Source organism: Camellia sinensis, chromosome 7 (genome assembly GCF_055761805.1).
Source record: "Camellia sinensis isolate YWXY chromosome 7, ASM5576180v1, whole genome shotgun sequence".
Classification (NCBI taxonomy): domain Eukaryota; kingdom Viridiplantae; phylum Streptophyta; class Magnoliopsida; order Ericales; family Theaceae; genus Camellia; species Camellia sinensis.
Window position 1 is genome coordinate 24,342,231 of NC_138967.1, and position 16,245 is coordinate 24,358,475.

At 32.2% G+C, this 16,245-nt stretch overlaps 1 protein-coding gene across 3 annotated transcripts; it reads right to left on the reverse strand.

The window, feature by feature from the left end:
* Nucleotides 1-10,279: 10,279 nt before the first annotated feature.
* On the reverse strand, nt 10,280-15,652 carry LOC145795001 (uncharacterized). 3 transcript variants are annotated; one of them, XR_014335068.1, is made up of 5 exons: nt 15,452-15,652; nt 14,502-14,604; nt 14,140-14,226; nt 10,914-11,075; nt 10,280-10,559 (listed from the first exon to the last, which is right to left on the reverse strand). XR_014335068.1 is itself a non-coding variant. In XM_082877586.1 (3 exons), the coding sequence occupies exons 2-3, from the start codon at nt 13,071-13,073 to the stop codon at nt 12,504-12,506; spliced, it is 474 nt and encodes a 157-aa protein (XP_082733712.1). In that variant the 5' UTR covers nt 13,074-13,083; nt 13,185-13,199; the 3' UTR covers nt 12,350-12,503. The 3 variants fall into 3 exon arrangements, 1 of the variants encoding a protein (XP_082733712.1); XR_014335067.1 differs by lacking the exon at nt 10,914-11,075 and having other exon boundaries at nt 10,286-10,559; nt 15,452-15,633; XM_082877586.1 differs by lacking the exons at nt 10,280-10,559; nt 10,914-11,075; nt 14,140-14,226; nt 14,502-14,604; nt 15,452-15,652 and adding exons at nt 12,350-12,890; nt 12,987-13,083; nt 13,185-13,199.
* Between the last annotated feature and the right edge of the window lie 593 nt (nt 15,653-16,245).

Genomic DNA, 16,245 nt, shown 5'->3' on the forward strand with positions numbered 1-16,245 from the left:
ATTTTTAAAATTATTTGAAACATAAACGCAAAGAGATGACTATGGATTAACTGATTGTAAGACTGAGAATTGAGAAAGATAACTGTAAGGCTAAAAAAAGGAATGGTAAAAATCCCATTGAGTCCAAGGCTAATGTGATTGAACAAGTGCCCAAACCATGTAACAAAAAGAGGAAGTTCGCTGGAGATGGTCCTAAACAAGGCGACAATAATGGCAATAAGAAGTTCAAAGGAAAATGTTATAAACTATGGCAAGACTAGACATCGTGCTTCTGATTGCCAACGCCCAAAGAATGATCGTGGATGTACAAGTAAGAAGACCACCAATCAAGCCAATGAAACAGAGTTAGATTACATCTCTGACGGGGTAAATGACATCAATCTCTCTATTGTGGTGCCTGAGGCTAATTTGGTTGGAAATCCCAAGGAATGGTGGGTTGACACTAGGGCAACTCGTCACATTTGCGCGGACAAGAAGATGTTCACTACATATAATGAGGCTGCAAATGGTGAATAACTTTTCATGGAAAATTCTTCTACCTCTACTGTGGCTGGACAAGGAAAGGTGATCTTGAAGATGACATCGAGGAAGAAACTTACCCTCAACAACATCTTGCATGTACCAGACATTCGAAAGAATTTAGTTTCTGATTCTTTATTAAGTACAAATGGTTTTAGGCCTGTATTTGAGTCTGATAAATATGTATTAACAAAGATGGGTATGTATGTTGGTAAGGGATACATGAGTGATGGTCTCTTCAAGTTGAATGTAATGACTATTGTACCAAAACTTTCTATTAATAAGAATAACACATCTTTTGCTTATATTTTTTAGTCAAATTTATGGCATGGTAGATTAGGACATGTAAATTTTGATGATTTGCATAGATTAATTGGTTTGGATCATATACCAAAGTTTGAAATTGATCCTAATCACAAATGTGAGATTTGTGTAGAAGCGAAACTAACTAAAACTCCATTTAAATCGATTGCAAGAAAAACCAAACCTCTAGAATTAATTCATACTGATATGTGTGATCTTAAATTTGTTCAAACTAGAGGAGGCAAAAAGTATTTCATAACATTTATCGATGATTGCGGAAGATATTGTTATGTATACTCACTTAGAAGTAAAGATGAAGCCTTAGAAATGTTTAAACTCTACAATACTAAAGTTGAAAATTAACTTGGTAAAATCATTAAAATGGTTAGAAGTGATAGAGGTGGTGAATATGATGCACCTTTAAATGAATTATGTGCACAACATGGCATTATTCACCAAACTACAGCACCCTATTCTCCACAGCAAAATGGAATTGCTGAAAGGAAGAATAGAATCCTGAAAGAAATAATGAATGCCATGTTATTAAGTGTAGGCTTACCGCAGAACTTATGGGATGAAGCAATATTGTCTGCTTATTATGTTCTTAATAGAATACCTCACAATAAAATGAATAGCAGTCCTTATGAATTGTGGAAAAGTCGACCACCTACCTACAAATACTTAAAAGTGTGGGAGTGTTTGGCAAAGGTAGAAGTTCCTATTCCAAAAAAGACTAAAATAAGACCAAAAATAGTGGATTATGTGTTTATTGGTTATACTCAGAATAGTAGTGCATATCGGTTTCTAACTTATAAATCAGAAATACTTGATGTACATGTGAACAATACTATAGGTTCTAGGAATGCTGTGTTTTTTGAACATGTTTTTCCTTACAAGAAAGGATTGGAATTAAGTTCACATAAAAGAACTTATGATTGTATACAAAATCAAGAAACTAATGACAATCAAACGAAATAGACTAGTAATGGTCTCGACCAACAGGATTTAATTGATGATGAACCAAGACAAAGTAAGAGAGCGAGAACATCAAAATTCTTTGGTCCAGATTTTCTGACATACTTGTTAGAAAATGAACCTCAAAGCTTTAGGGAAGCAATGACAGGTCTTGAAGTACCTTTGTGGAAAAAGGTTGTTAATAATGAAATTGAATCTATTTTGCAAAATCATACATGGCAATTGGCGGATCTTCCACCCGGTTCTAAACCACTTGGATATAAATGGATATTCAAGAGAAAAATGAAAGCAGACGATTCAATAGACAAGTATAAAACAAGACTTGTGGTAAAAGGTTATAGACAAAAGAAAGTTTGGACTATTTTGACACATATTCCCCTGTGATAATAATAACATCCATCCGCATGCTTATTGTTATAATAGCGTATAATTAAGAGATACATCAAATAGATGTTAAGACAACTTTCTTAAACAGTGATCTAAAAAAAGAGATCTATATGAAGCAACCCGAAGGGGTTGTAGTGCCAGGGCAAGAAAAAAAAGGTTTGTCGGCTTGTAAAATCTTTTTATGGATTAAAACAAGCTCCTAAGCATTGGCATGAAAAATTTGATCATGCTACGCTTACTCATGGTTTAAGATAAACGAATGTGACAAGTGCGTCTATGTTAAAAACACAGACAAAGGTTATGTTGTCATTTGTTTTTATGTGAATGACATGCTTATCATTGGAAATAGTCAAAACATGATCAAATCAACTAAGCAAATGCTGAACAAAAGATTTGACATGAAAAATATGGGAGTCACAGATGTAATATAAGGAATGAAAATTACTAAAATATCTGATGGATATGCATTATCTCAATCTCATTATATTGAGAAAATTCTTGGTAAATATATCAAGGATGATATGAATGTAGCAAGAACAACTGTAGATATTGGGCTTTATTTATCAAAAAATAAAGGTGATGCGGTGTCTCAGCTAAAATACTCCCAAATCATTGGAAGCCTAATGTACCTAATGAATTGTACTTGTCCTGATATAGCTTATGCTGTCAGTAAATTGAGTAAGTACACTAGTAACCCTGGAGAAGACCATTGGAAAGTGATTATTCGGGTTCTTAGATATCTAAGGTTTATCCATGATCATAGTTTGAACTTTACTCGATATCATGTAGTACTGGAAGGTTATTGTGATGCCAACTGAATATCCGGTACTAAAGATTCAAAATCCACTAGTAGATATGTCTTTACTCTAAGAGGCGGTGTTGTTTTTTGGAACTCCACAAAACAAACATGCATCCCATGATCCACAATGGAATTTGAGTTCATTGCTTTAGACAAACTAAGAGAAGAAGCAGAATGGCTTCGCCACTTCTTAGAAAACATTCCAATGTGGCCAAAACCTATGCCAGCTATTTGCATTCATTGTCATAGTCAAACTAAGAGAAGAAGCAGAATGGCTTCGCCACTTCTTAGAAAACATTCAAATGTGGTCAAAACCTATGCCAGCTATTTGCATTCATTGTCATAGTCAATCTGCAATAGGCAGAGCACAGAGTCATATGTATAATGGTAAGTCACGACACATTCATCGTCGACATAATACGGTAAGCAGTGGCGGAGTCAGGAAACTAAATCAGGAGGGGCACTTATTAATTACAACTTTAATTTTTTTTTAATAGCCAACAACAAGAAGATAATAAAATTTTACAAAAGTATTTCACATAAAATTTTACAATTAATTTCGAGTAAAATCGAAAAGAAAGTATTGCGTGTAACTAGTGTATTATGGACAATATAAAAAATTCATATATTTAAGTCATAAAATAAATTATATAATTGTGAGATAAATCAAATTTTGTAAAAATTTGAATAAAAATTTCATATAATAGTGATATTACGTCATTATTGACTTATGATATTACCAAACAATAGTAAAGCAATATATGAAGGGTGAACTCCACATGCAAATATAACTAATGCTCTAGTAATTTTTACATGTATATAGTGAGATTAATTATATTTGCTTATCAATAATGATGGATATTACCTTTTTATTGAGATTTTTTCACAAAATTTTCATACATAAAAATATAATTTGTTGTAGTCATTTCATTTTCAATAAAACAATCACTATTATTTTCATAAATTTAAAAATGCCTTTGACATTTTATTCTAAATATTTTTTTTAAAAAAAATTTATTTATATACATATGCAAAAAAAAAAAAAAAAAAAAAAAGGAAAAATCTAGGGAGGGCATGTGACCCTCCTTGTCCTCATGTGGCTCCGCCACTGACCGTAAGGCAATTGCTCTCAAATGGAATAATCTCAATAGATTATATAAAATCTAAAGAGAATATTGTGGATTTGTTAACAAAAGGTTTGACAAAAGAGCAAGTTTATAGTTCATCGAAGGGGATGGAATTAAAGCTTATTACATAAAAGTCATCATAATGGTAACCCTACTTAGATGACTAGAGATTCCAAAAACTAAGTTCAAATGGACAACTAAGTTATGCGTGGCTCGCCAGAAATCACCAAGGGATTAAAAATTCCCAACATATTCCTATGATGAGAGTGATATCTGTAACATGTGTTGTATGTAGGGGTTAAAGGATAAGTTTTGCCTTTAATGATTACTTATATCTTGATTTAGGCATAAAAATCAAGATGAGTATAACAAATACTCACAATAAGAATCACCTATATGAGTGTCGAACTGGGGCCGGTTCTATGATAATAAAGAGGCTAAATTCTCTAGAAGCACTCATGAACAACCAGGAGCGTTCAAGGCCAAAATGAATACAACCGTGAGAATCACGATGTGTCAGAAGATATTTTGTGTGAAATCTATTGTCTTGACTTACACAAACGGCTGAACAATTCAAGACATCGCGTCCATTGGTTAGCTAGTAAGTCCGATAGGTTATCACTAGAGAAGGTTCAAGGCCGAAAGCGACCTATCTTGATACAAGATATTTTCGATTTATACTCTTTTGACAAATTCTACATATTGTTACATTTCCATTATCATCAAATTCCATACATGTGGGGGATTGTAAGAAATGGTTTTGGAAAAACAGATTTTTCCTCAACTTTGGTCTATTTTTAGGTGGGACCTATTCGTTAAAGTTGGCGGGTCTAAGTGGTAACGCATTCTATGTCACGTTGTGATTCATGTAGTATATTTGGTTACTCAAAACCATTATCGAGTAAATGTAAAATTGAAACCAAAGTGAGCTCCATTGGAAATGGTGTTCTTGGTGAAATTTCCATAAAGGTTCAATTAAAGCTTGTCCCACATTGGTTTAGTGGGCAAACTTTTCTGGGTTTATAAGGCTTAGGTTTGTAACTTGGGGAGGGCCCTAAGGGATACCCAAGTTTTGTGGAAGGGTGAGGTTATGGGAAAAATGGGCTAGACCCATTGGACTCAAAAAAAAATACACACGTGCGCGAGCCGCCGCCGTCCGGTCGATCGGTCGGGTCGAGCGGGCTGGGCTGGGCTTGAGTGTGGGTGCGTGGTGTGAGGTTGGGTTGGGCTTGTCCGGCCAATATTTATCTTTATGGACAAGAAATGTTTGAATTTTATTTTATTTTTTTGGTAAAATAAAATCTGTCCAATTTTAATTTCAAATTTTGGTTGGAAAAATTCAAATTTTTCTTGCACCTCTTCAAACCTTCTGTACAGATTCATACCTGTCCAAACAGGTTCAAGTTCAAACCCATATCTGTTTAAATTCAAATCAAATAGGTTCATTCCTGTTGAGTTCAAAACTAAACAGATTTTCCATCTGTTCAACACTGTCCGAACAGGTACCATACCTGTTGGACTCAAATTTGAGCAGCCACATTTTCTTCAATAAATAGATCGGCCCTCATTTGGATTTTGCATTTAGAAAATTCGTTCTTGCCTCTGCTATTACTCTCTGCATTTTGCTGCATTAATTTTTCTAGTAAGAAAGAGTGTAAACACAAAGTGTGTTCGCTGTGTGAATAGTTTGTAGTGTTGCTACTATTCACTGTTGATCATTTTATCCTGGGAGACAGATGTCCACAATCTGAAAGTATCGTGGAGAGGGCGAATCTGTCTTAAGGGCACAGTGTTAAACACTGGACTTAATCAAAAATTTGTTCGACAAATAAATAAGGTAAGTAATTAATTTACTTTCTGTTTTATTTATTTTTATCAGATTCTGATTTTGTTTTTGTAACAAAAACAAAATAAAAATCTGTTGTTTTATTTTATTTTATATACTGTTTTGATTTTTATAATCAAACAGTTTCTCTTACTTCTTTAATTTTTCGAATACAGTGAATATTGTCCAACAGAAATGTCCTTCAGAGGTTTTGGTTGGCTTTGATTTGTATGTTTATGATATCCGTTAATGTGGGTTTCTTTTATTTTCTTTTTCACTCTCATTTTTTATTAAGGTATTCTTCTTGTTTGGTCTTTTCTATTTCTGAGTTCTGTTGCATTTTGGTTTCTTGACTGTTTGTTTGTATACTTTGCTTATTTCTTAGTTGATTGTCAAGACTCTTTTTAAAGAGAGTTTGCATATCTGATTTTTTCTTTATATTCTCTATTCAACATTATGTGTTCTTGAATGAAGATGTTTTTCAAAAGTTTGAATACTATTAGTTTTTATGATATCTTTATCTCAGTTATGCTATCAAATATTTAGATTGATTAACACTTGCTTACAACGGAAATTCAAGCTTCTGCATGGCTCAACTGTTTAGTCGCTTTGCTTTCATACAAGTTTATATGTGGGAATGTTGAATGTAAAATTCTTTTTGATCATTTTGATTTTTCTCAAATGCACACCCTCCATTTTCTGATGGAACTTTTCAGAATTTACACCTTTAAACCATTCACATGTCACGTTATTCCTTTCCATTTATTTTCACACATTCCCAATTAATTGTGTTTGAATTATTATTATTTTTTAATCATTTATATTTCAATAAATTCAATGCCTTATTTTTTTCCGGCTCCTCCTGAACTAATCTCGCTTCATGTTCTCTTCAATGAATTGGTGGCTATACCTCCTTACCTAATTAGTTTATTAAAAATATTTAATACGATTTGATGTTGGCTATAATATATTTCTAATATATTATAGAGTTAATTATCTAAAAATCCTATTTACAAATGTTATCATAGTTCAAGTCTTATCTAAAAATTTTTGAATCAATAAATCCTATTTAGTAAACTGAAAATATTATCAGTTTTTCTTAATTTTTAAAACTAAAAATATTATCAATATTGCATAGTAATATTCCATATAATTGTTTCACTAACTGAGAAAAAAAGAGAGCATGAGATTAAACGTTTTTACCCTTCTACTTATCGGTTTGATACAACTATCAAATAAAACCGAGAATATTATTAGTTTGTTCCAATTTTAAAACTGAGAACATTAGTTTTTTTATTTTTTTTTTCCAGTTTTGCACATCAATGTTCCACCATCATGCTCCTTTTATAGACACAAAATTTTTAGTTTTGCACAAAAATAAAAAAAAATTCTTTGTTTGTTTGTTTGTTTGTTTTTTTTTTTTTTTGCATATAAATTTTTTAAAAAGTTTTTTCAATTTGAAAGTAGATATTTTAAAGTTTTAAAATCAAAATAAATGTCAAATCATCATGTTCTTTTATAGATAATCATAAATGATGAACAATTATTGTGTTAAGGGTAATTCTGACTAGTAAAAATTTAATAGGACTTAAAGGTCCAAAAAAATCTTAATTAAGACTTAATGGAGTATAAGTTCATAAATTAGGACTTGTGTGTAAATGTTTCTTATTTTAGTTATGACTCATGAATTTTTTAGTTATACTCCATGTTGTATTTAATTATGACTAAAAAAATATATATGAAATTATATCATTTTTTTCTTTAATTATAAGGTGCATATAGTAGACATCTTTTGTGAAGTATATATCATAGTGTTTTCTGAAACCCATAACAATAGAGGTATAGTGCTATTGGGCTATACCATAGGGAGGTAAAATAAATTTTGTCCTATTTTCATTAACAATTATTCAAAATTAATAATCAAAACAAAATTCAATATAGTTATTTTTTTTTAACAATTATTCAAAATTAATAACTAAAATAAAATTCAATGTATATATTTTAATAATTATTTGTTAAGATTAACATTATATAACATTGACAGCAATCTCTAAAATTATCTTAACTCTTGGTTAAATCACTTGGTATCTTTTCCAAAATTTAATTATCCTTATAAATCCTCTAACGCATGCATTATGAAAGAGAATTGTCTCATTTTCACACCAAGATAATTCATCTTTCCAACCATAGAAGTTAAGAGAAAAACATGACTCTTTTATTCTATGTGCCTTTTTAAAAATAAGGTATTATTTATCCATTTTAGAGGAGAAAAAAATGGTTAAAAAAATTTACCAAAACAGAAGAGTCTGCCTTGAAAACCAAACTGGATCGGTTGGTTTAATCGGTCTAAATTCTAATCCAAATTAACACTCAGACCCATTGTCCTTTTAAAATCAGTTTATTTTGAAAAATCACTGTAAACCGCGGTCGGTCCATGCATGAAAATAATACTTTTGATGGGAGTTGAACACAAGCCATTATGGATAATGTTCGGTAATCATTTCGTCTTCAATTTTCAATTTATATTTATAAAAATTTTAAAAATTGTCATAAAAATTTATTTGATAATTTTTTAGTTTATAAATAGTTGTCTCAATTTATAAATTTGAAGAAAAAATATAAACTCAAAAAATGAATTTACGTTGGTTTTTAAACAGAAATTTAAAAATTCAAGCAACAAAATTTTTTTTCAATTAATTTTTTTTTTCAAATTTTTTTTTTTCAATTAAGTTTTTTTTTTTTCAAATAATTTTTTTTCAATTATTTTTTTAATCAATTTTTTTCCAATTAATTTTTTTTTCAATTATAATGTGTATGATCCAAATGCTATAAATAATAAAAAAATAAATATAAATATTTTAGGCCTAAACAAACATATTTTAGTTTATGTTTTTCAAATTTTTCAAACGTTTTGTTTAAACCAAAAGCGTTTGTAATTTATGTTTTTCTAAAAATAAACAAAAATCAGTTTATAAAATTTTTGTAAACATAAATAAAAAATGTAAACGTTACCAAACGCTAATATTTATATGGTTTATGATTTTTTTTTTCATTTTCAAATGCATAAATATTTTTAAAATTATTTGTGACGTAATTATGGTGTCACAGTTCAATCTAACGGCTAAACCAATGACTTGTCCAACTGATCTCTTTTTCAATTCGCTCACTGGTCTAGATTTTAAAACATTCCCACCTACCATTCTTCCATTTTTGATCTTTGGCCCTGTTTGTTTTGAGAGGTAGAATAGAGGAGATTCATAGTGAGGGGATTAATAGTGAGGGGATTGAAAGTGAGGCGATTAAATAAAATTGTGCTTGTTTTGATGATAGTTGTTAGTGTAGGAATTGTTAAATTATTTTTATATAAAATAATAATTCCCTCAATAAGAAATATAAGAAATTAAACATTAATATTTATATAAGAAATATAAAAAATTAAACATTAATATTTATATTGGGATTTTTTTTTATATTGGGATTTATAATTCCCTCAATATTTATAATTCCCAATATATATATATATATATAAAAATTTATAATTCCCTCACAATTTTTCTAATACCACCTCCACATCTTCCATCCTAATCCCCCTTCCAACCTCCATCTATATCCCCTCCTCCATCCTAATCCCTTCCCCAACTCTACAAACAAACACAACACTCACTACAAGAATTAACAATTTTGGCAACAAAAAATTTGGTCGCTAAAAGTCAATTTTTGGTCGGCAAAAGTTATCCGCGACCAAATTTTTTGGTCGCTACTTTGGTCGCCAATTGAGGGTCGGCAAAAGTAATTCGCGACCAAAATTGTGGTTGGTCGGCAAAAGTTGGATTTCGCGACTAAATTTTTGGTCTCTAAATATTTAATTACCGCGACTAATTTATTTTGTCGCCAAAACACTTTGGTCGCGAAAAGTGATATTTTCCCGACTAAAAAGTTTGGTCGCCAATTGTGACATTCCGCAACCAAAAATTTTGGTCGCCAATCGTGACATTCTGCGACCAAAATTTGTTTGGTCGCCAATTGTGACATTTCGCGACTAATCAATTGGTCGCCAATTGTGACATTCTGCGACCAAAATTTGTTTGGTCGCCAATTGTGACATTTCGCGACTAATCAATTGGTCGCCAAAACTATAAAAACAAAACCAGATTTTGGTCGCCAATATCCAACAAAATAAACCTGTAATTTATAATAATTCATCCATTTTATTCAATATAATCTGTAAAAAGAAGAAATCATTCAAACCGACAAATAAATTGAGAAGTCAACAATCAACAAAATACATATATAAACCATTTCTGAACCTGTTTAATTAAAATCAGCATCTATTATAAGTTTACATCCACAAATAATTCGAAACTACATATTTCATCTAGCAAAAAAATTTAACACATAACAAGTACTTGTTATTATGTTTTAAATTTTTATCCATGTACATCAACCCAAAAATATAACTAGTAGTCTACCAAATATTTTCTATACACACCCATCCAAAAATATAACTACTAGTCTACCCTAATATTTTCCATATACATCTATACAAAAATATATAATTCTTCCAAAAATACAAAAAGTGCCAATTTGTCCTGTACAATTTAGCTTTGTGCACGAGTTCATCCATCTGTACCAAAGAAAAAGAGAAATAATGTCAGTTAAAATTGGACAAATAATGAAAAATGTCCATGAAAAGCAAAGGTCACATTAGCAAATTAAAATGACTACCATTATCAAATTGTAAATAAAACAATAGCATTCTTATGTCTATAGAATAAATTGGATGAGCCACCATTCCAGATCCAATATAGTGCCACACAGCAGAAACCAAACACGGCAACTGAAATTGATCCATATTGTCAATAACTCCTGTCTTCCTCAATGAACCTTTCATGTGAATTAAATTAAACTCCTATTTTGGCAACCTATATGTCTAGATTTATAAATAATGAATGAATGGATGATGAACAGGTTTCATTACATGGCAATATCGGAGCAGATGCAAAGGGAGATGCCAATGCCGGAAGATCGGATAAGGAGTGTGGCACTTGACTACCCAGAGGCTGTTCGATTGATTAACCCAACCAATTCACTCCTCAAAGGGGAGGTAGGTAGTCTACTTGTAAAACGGAACTTTTTATACCTGGAAAAAAGTTAAGTTTGTGACTATTGGGTAGTTTTATTTCTAATCGTTTTTATTTAGAGATAAGTATTAGAAAAAGCAAATACTAATATATTACTTTATATTTATCATGCATGTATTGATCAGTGATATAAAAAAATGTTTAAAACAAAAAATAATATATAGCAGCTCTCTAATAAATTTGATACATCGATGATTAATAATTTGTATTTATAGTTGACTGTCACCTATAAATACAAACTATGCATTGGTGTTGATAGTCACCACCATATATAGTTGACTATTAATTTGTATTCTTTCTTCTGTAACGATGTCATTTGACATCACCACCTGAAGATCATATTCCATCAAAATAAATACAAACACTAACATTTTCATACAACAGAATGTATGGTGTTCTCAGTACTATATTATCTTGAATAAGGCCCACAATCCATGATGATGATTTGTGCACTTTTTTTTTTTATTTTAGTTGTTTCTAATGTGTAGCATTTGAAATTTAGAAATTTCACAATATTTAAAAATGAAGAAGTTTCTCAATTTGTATACAGAAAGTGTGCACTTTTGCAGTTTCTTAAACATTGTAATTGTTTTAGTTTCTCATTTTGAGAAATTGTGAAAATTTCTAGTTTCACAATATAGACCACCAGTTTACTCCAAAAACAAGCATCCAAACTGATAAGGATGACCATCCAGACAGATGAGGATGATTGACAGATCAGAAAAAAACAAGACAGATCTGGAGCACACCACCAGAATTGATCTGCTGCAGACTACCACAGATCTGGGCACACCACCAGAATTGATCTGGAGCACACCACCACAAGCATCCAGACAGATATGATGCAGACCACCAGAATTGCTCCAGATCAGTCCACCTTCATGACTGATGCAATACTTCACCATGCAGACCACCAAAGGAAGAGAAAAGAAGGAAAAAAAAGAAATAGAGAGGAGCTAATTCAAAGCAGTTTTGGACCCCAAACGCCCCGGTTTTGCCTACTTTGTCACACTTTTATGTCTCACATAACTAATAATGCGTCCTATCGAAGCATTGCTTGCTTTCACAAGTTTGTTTGATCTAGGCCGAGGTGACCGCTACGATCTTGGGTTGTTTTCAGGCTGTTTCCAACTTTTGCCCCAACCGGCTCGTTTTTGCCTTCTCTATCACATTTTGGTTTCCATGGAACAGTCACAAATTCTTGTTTAACTAGTCATCCTTGGATCAGTGGAACATTATAATGTTTAAAGTTTCTATACTAGTCAACATAAACTAAACTGTAAATTCCATCTTTTAAATATTGAACGAAAATTAGTTTAAAGACAATCATTTCTCTATGATATTCTCATCAAACGTTTATTTGCCTTTACTTTGAACATAAATATAATCAAATATGGTTTAACACACTTACCAATTACCATGACTATCTATTGTCGAGAATTTGGTGGATTGCGATTTCCGAAAACTTGCGCCAACATGCTCTGAATTCCAAAAAGCTGCCGCTGCATCTCCTCACGTTGTCTTGTATTCTCTGCCTCTTTCGTTTGTTGCTCCTCTTCTTTTTTTTGTTGCTCCTCACGGTTGCTCTGCTGCTCCGCACGCATTATCTCCAACTCGGATGTAAGCCTTTTCAATTGCTCGTCACGTGCTTGTGATGCAGCAGAGAACCCAGTATCACAAGAAAAAGGCTTTGGTCCAACCCCAAATCCTCTCAAGTATCCCTTCTTCTTACCAAGAACCACTATTGATATATCCTCTTGCCTCATCGGCGTTCCAGCCTTGATAGACTCATCCCGCACCCTTGTCATTTGCTCCTATAATTGTAAAATATAAATATTGTTAGTATAAGACAAACACAAAAGTTGCATGTATAAGTGTCCAAATGATTGGAATACTTGCATGTAAATCACCGCATATAGGATCAATCCACTGTTTTGTCTTCTTGTGTTGATGAGTGTCCTTGTAGAAATTACAGAGATCTGGCAACAATCCACCATTTTCCTTCACCTGTGATATGCCAAACACCAACAAGAACACACCTTCATTAATATGGTAACATATTAAATAAGTGTGGATAAAGTTAATAAAATCAACGAAATACATCTCACCGCAATACTCATCGCTGCCGGAAAAGATCGCTGCCGGAAATTCACTTTTTTTTACAATATTCCTTTCTATTTGCAAATTACTCTATGAATTCATGATTTAATTAATGACTTTTAGATTTTTTTAAATTAAAATATGAAATAAAAAAATTAAAATAATAATCAGACAGAATTAGTCGAATTGATGTTTTTAAACCTAGAATCAAATCGTACCCTTTGTAGAATCAAACCAATCAAATCTATGGAGATCAAATTGATTTGGGTTTTTCGGGTTAATTGCGGACCCTACTTGAAGGGTATTAAATTCTTGAGTCTTTGGTGAGCCGTTGTCGAGTGCTAATTAAGCAAGACCTTGACGTGAAACTAAAGAATTACACTTATTCTTGTTGGGTTGTAAAGTTTTTGACTTCTGTTAAGTCAATTCCTTTGCAAAATTAAATATATAGGAGAGAATTGATTTCGTACGAAACACCAAAATACTATATTTTTTTACATTTTTTTATTATTATCATTATTTTATTTCATCCACATTTTGTAAGACTATTTTTAAAAAAAATTAAAAATTCTCTACTGAATTAGACGGTACTATTTAGACTCCTAGGTCTCACCGTAGGTTCTATTAAAATGATCTTATTCGTTTTATGAACAATTTCCATACAAGAGCGTAAAGATGAACAAGTCAAATCATAAGAGTAAGTCTTGTAGTGATCCCAATGGACCAAGATATATCAATATGTTCCTAAACAAATAGTGTACAACAACAAACTCACGACACCAACGTTAATCAAACTAGGGGAATATGGAGAACTACCTAATGCTGCTTGCTCTACCTGTTGGGTTTGCTTCTAAATTTCAGGACAACTTGAATGATACGGGGAAAAAAAACATGTGACTAAGGAACACCAACCAGTTCTCAATTCAAACATATGATTTGCATCAAGGATATGAACTTATGTACCTTCATCTTTGATACCAATGGCTCAAACCCACGTTCACCGTTCAAAGTCAAAAAAGGCCCAGTCTGTTTAGAATTCAACTCTTCCATCTGCGCATAAGGTTGAAGAATTTGGTAATCATCCAAATGAAAGGCATTAGCATAGCTCAATGGGGCTCAATACAAGTTCTGCTACCAATTAATCAAGTCAAAAGAAGACCAAAAAAAACTATATGCATTACAGCTCTAAAGTAAGTATCACCTAGACCACAATCCATTGAATTTCCCGGGACCATGGAACATGGGATGCACTACAATCCAGTAAAACCTCTGGTTGTCACCACTAATGACAGAAATTCAGTTGACTTCTACACACTACAACTCACCTCACGAGAAGGCCTCAAAGTTCAAGGGTTTCACAAGCCAAGTGTTAGAAGGCGGACTTCCTTTAAAAATCTTTGAAGTTGAACAGTATTCTTTGGCTCTTTCCTGCAATAGAATTAACAATTACATGACAATAAAAACAGAATGTTTTCCATAATTTGATTTACCAAATTTTTTTTTTTTTTTGGCTTTTTAAGTTCCAGACACAATTGATCAATACAATTTCGCTTAATTTATCAAACGTAATTTGAGCAAGAACCTTGACTACATCAACAGAATTCTTGCACAACAAAAAGGTCCAAAGATCCAAATATCAGTCTCACGTTAAAATTTGAAGCTACCTGTGACAAAAACATACAATTGAGAGACGTAACACTCAATAGCACTTGATTCAACAATGTGATGGCATAATAAAGCATTATCAGCCAGCTAATTCATTAACACTACACAAATTGGTTCCACTACTACCAATATCGTCTAACATTATCCTCCAAAAAAGCTAAGATAACCTCAAACCCCATTGGCCTGGTTGTAATTATGTCAAATCCTCAATTTCACTTTCGGTTTTCATTTCAAATACTTCAAGAACAAAAACTACCACGGTTTCAACAAAGTGCCATTTTCAGGCCATGTTCACTAGGTAATGGACTCGAGGTCATGAAAAATGCAGAAAACTAGATGGGCCATTTCAGCAAACCCTACAAAGCGATTAGGATCACCTTGCCTGTGAGGGACTAAGAGCAACAACTTAGTTGTATATAGAAAAAAACAGTTGTGTCTGATCCTTAGTTGTATATATATAAAGCTTACGCAGCCTCTAATTACTAATAACACCACCAACATATTTGATTCTATCATGACAACATACAACACCCACAAGCATGTGAACTACGGTAGTACAGTTAAACTTGAAAAATATATGCATAACTGTTTCCAGGATGTTAAAGATTACCTTCATTTCTCTATAAGAAATCTCATTCATTGGGCACTCAGCTGCAAATTCATGCTTTAGTGACAAAAACAACTCCAACAATCGCTTCCTGAGATATTATTATCAGAAATTATTTTCTTCAAAGAATAAGAAGATGATGAGATGACAACGGTGATGATGATTATACAAATTGTGTTATGCCTTTAGCAAATAAATTATTGGTAGCATGCTTGTTGGCTTACTTGCATAATGTAACGCCCCCAAAATAATAACAATAAACCCATCAGGTAAGACATGCATTTACATTTAAACTAACTGCATTCCTTTCATTCATTAGAATTCCAAGACATAAGTATTACATGTTAATCTCATAACAAAATGCCCTACGGGCTTACAGCTTTCCAAGTTAACACTTGGTTACAACAAAGAGTTCTAACTCGTTTACACATTAAGCCCTTGGCTTGAAATTACATGTAATACATCAACAGTGAAACGACAAAACTATGTCCGCCACTAGCCTCCCAGCTATGTCCTTGGAGGTGGCATGCTTCCTGTACCTGAAAATGATATTCCCATATAGGGTGAGCCACAGCCCAGTAGAAATACACTAAACCAACCATGGACAATGACTAAAACATTAGCAATTGATAGTTGGTCAACACTGATACAATCACATAAATTCCATATTTATGTCAACGACTTACAAGTCCCATTTACTTTTCATTTTCCCTTTTTCAACAGATAAGCATGCTAGCTCTATCATCATTTTCACAGATATGTATAAAAACTATATCTCACATTCAGATAAGCATAAA

Coding starts and splice junctions, on each gene's coding strand:
- LOC145795001 (XM_082877586.1), bottom strand. CDS start 13,073: ATGGTGGATTGTTGCCAGATCTCTGTAATTTCTACAAGGACACTCATC. Junction 12,891..12,986: donor GTGGATTGATCCTATATGCG/GTGATTTACATG, acceptor TTACAATTATAG/GAGCAAATGACAAGGGTGCG.